Here is a 3,448-nt window from a genome sequence, read left to right on the forward strand (position 1 = left end):
CATAACCAGAAATGCTGTCCTACTACAGTTAGAAATCAAAATGATTTCAGAAATGAAATATGCTACAACATTAAGAGAAAAATAAAACGTTCTGAATGTATAAAATTTCACCCATAATATTTTGGAAATCATTAAAAAAAATCATAACAGCTAGCTATTTAGTTTGGTAAATTCACATGAATTCTGAAAAATCTAAATATTTGATCATTAAAAAAGGAAAAACTCTGTCATTTTCTATTTTCTGTGTTGAAATATAATAAAAATCATGTTAGAGTTCTATCAAAGGAAGAAGGCACCCAAGGCATTATTACTCGTGTTCCTGAGTAAGGGTTTAAATGAATAATAATAAAAAAAACCTTGATAAAATAAAATGTTAAAGAAGAATTTATTTGTAATCAGTATTTTTCATGTATATATTTTATACTGACTAAATAGAGTACGTTACGTACTGACTGGGGGGGCGTCCGTGTGTACCAGTGGGTGATGGGTATTCAGGCAGACTTTGCAGGTCATTATCATCACAAACACTGAAACGTTGTCCTGTGCAGGGAGAATAGATGGCCATTTCCGTACACTGGGTCCCTGTTTGAAATTCCACCCCTCCGCCTTTGTAGTGCACAGCGAGGGGCGGGAAGACAAACAGGTCCACATGTATAAAGAGAGATCATCCCAGGACTGCGAGTCAGGAGACTTCCAAGCATCGTTCCGAAACTCTCTGGAAACTTTAGGATTCGGGATTCAAGGCCGTTTTGGACTTTGCCGCTCACAGATATCTTCTTAACGAAACAGAAGGGACATTTTATCGTGCGTTTGCAGGACAATTTAAGAAAAGAATCATGAAGATGCCTTCAGCCCGCCGCTTCTTGGCTGTGTATCTCACGCTGTTTGGATACCTTGGGGACGTTAACGCGGGTACAGTCCTGACGAACTCCAACGCTATCAAAAACCTGCCCGGTGCTCCGGTTGGCAAAGGTGCCGACAGTGTTAGTCCAAGTCCTCGCACCTCACCTTCCGGTAGCGTGGGACACAAATTACCCGTAGACACCTTGCAGGTAATTAATTAAGCCGTGCGTAAAAGTCAAGTCTGTGCGCCACGACAATGTTGCACTCATATAAGTTGTCGTATATGGCAATATACTTCCTGACAGATTGCTTTCATTTTTAATCATAATATAGAACTCAGGTGTTTGTACGGATGATGAAGACTGCGGAGGTGATGAATTCTGCAACGATGCTCGGGGCGCCTGCCTGCCCTGCCGTAAGAACCGAAAGCGTTGCGCAAGGGACTCAATGTGTTGTGCAGGAAACCGCTGCAGCAACGGTAAGCTCATCTGAAATAATGGTTTTCTTTAGTCATCTTGTATCTGTTTTTATTTATTTACATCTTAAATAACTAAGGGTTTATTTTTTTCTGCAGTGGGAATTACAAACCTTAAATGCAACTGTTAATTTTGCCCTTTGACTTATCCAGGTGTTTGTCAGGCAAGTGACATAGATGGTACAGATGCATCCCTCACCACTTCCTGGCACACACACAACAACACCATGGCACATCAAGCCAAGAAGCCTCCCAGTGCCCATAGCAACCAGCTTCATGCTGACAAAGGTAAGTGTGCTGTTAAAAATCACCAGTCTTAGCTGTTGGGTTCATCTAACAGCAGTAGGAAGTTTTCAGGGAGGTCTGTTCCATGTAACATATTTTCACTTTGTTCCCCATCTCTAGGCCAAGAGGGGGATGCCTGCCTGAGATCTGCAGACTGCTCAGAGGGTCTTTGCTGTGCCAGACACTTCTGGTCTCGCATTTGTAAGCCTGTTCTGACAGTGGGCCAGGTGTGCACACGCCACCGTAGGAAAGGCAACCATGGCTTGGAGCTGTTCCAGCGCTGTGACTGTGGCGAAGGCCTGGCCTGCCGACCGGAGAAAGGAGAGAAAGGAGATCACACTGTCAGCAGGACTGCAGCCCGGAACCTACACACCTGTCAGAGACGCTGACATGAATGAGCGGATGCATACAGAAAGAGAAAAATACACACTCACACACCCAGCAAAACCCACAAATCAGTCACAGACACTGACAAACACTTGCATACATAGGAGATGCTGACACACATACACACACAGACACCTAAGACATTCTTTCCTGCCAAACTTGCTGACACAAACACATCACCCGGAAGGATAGACATGATTCCTGGAAAAGTGATACACCCAGAGGGATACAAGAGTGCAAGATGGACTGATCCAGTTCCCTCTCAGCAGATGAGGAGTCCAAAGTTAGGAAGTGACATTTCAGAAGTATTAGGAAGATCAATGCATGTCGTTGGGAATGGCAGAGCTGCTTTGTTTCTCTTTTTATGGAACTAAATGCCACAATTATTATTGCAGTAAATTACTGTATTGTATATATTTTCCTGGATGTGGCACTTAAATGAGCTATTACATTCTGTCAACACCAGTATTATAAACATATGGTGCTGCATGCATTGTAAATGTGTTATATATAATGTTTTATAAGAAATGTTATCTATTGAAAATTTGAATATATTTGTTTTATTAAATGCCATGTGATAATCTTAACTCATTCTTTCTAATGCTCATTTTTTGGTAAACATTTTGAATCTACTGTAGCAAAAACACACAAGAAGAAGGCTTAAGAAGGCAAAAGTAAGAGACTAAATAATTTAGTCTTAATATGTAATAGCTGGCACACACACACACACACACACACACACACACACACACACACACACACACACACACACACACACACACACACACACACACACACAAATGTTTAATGTAAACAACAACTGTCCCCTTCTGAAAAGCAAAAGTTGTTTAAACGATCACTGTGGTGCTTAACCTGGTGCAGACTCACTAAACACAGTTGTTACAGGAAGACACAAACACACACACACACACACTCACAAACTTACAACAAACATACAACTGTAATGAGTCACTGCTGGAGACTCAACCCGTCAGGTCCTGCTGTGGAAGCAGAGAATGGTCAATCACAGCTATGTCATCAGATGAAGGCAAGCCACCATATCAAATGATGCCTGCAAAGCAGTAATAACAAAGTATCTATGTCCTGACGAACGTGTTTGCCACCTAAACCTTTGGTGTTGACTAGTTTCTAATTATGATGCTCCTGCCTTCATGTGCAGCAGAGCAGATAGCTAGCTATCCAAGCTAAAGCCTCTAATTATTTCATCTTACTCAATCTACACAAGGGTTCATGAAATGAGGTGCACCACAGCAATTTTTCTGTGATGCAACCCAAAAAAAAAAAAAAAAAGGATCTTGGTTCTCAGTCTCTCCAATTGCACAGCACACCCCATTTCCTGGCTGTTGTGCAATTGATGTGCTCTAATATGTAGGCTATGAATCCACTCAAATAGGCCTTGGTGCCTGTAATTAGACATGTTTAGATTAGAAGACGGTG

The 3,448-nt window shown here is 41.7% G+C and overlaps 1 protein-coding gene across 1 annotated transcript; it reads left to right on the top strand.

Annotated features, from left to right (window-relative positions):
• The first annotated feature begins 651 nt into the window (after positions 1-651).
• LOC115793466 (dickkopf-related protein 1-like) lies at positions 652-2,432 on the top strand. Its single transcript, XM_030748480.1, has 4 exons — positions 652-1,052; positions 1,177-1,321; positions 1,472-1,606; positions 1,724-2,432. The coding sequence occupies exons 1-4, from the start codon at positions 837-839 to the stop codon at positions 1,990-1,992; spliced, it is 765 nt and encodes a 254-aa protein (XP_030604340.1). The 5' UTR covers positions 652-836; the 3' UTR covers positions 1,993-2,432.
• The last annotated feature ends 1,016 nt before the right edge of the window (positions 2,433-3,448 follow it).

The sequence above is a fragment of the Archocentrus centrarchus genome, chromosome 15 (genome assembly GCF_007364275.1).
Source record: "Archocentrus centrarchus isolate MPI-CPG fArcCen1 chromosome 15, fArcCen1, whole genome shotgun sequence".
Taxonomy (NCBI): Eukaryota; Metazoa; Chordata; class Actinopteri; order Cichliformes; family Cichlidae; genus Archocentrus; species Archocentrus centrarchus.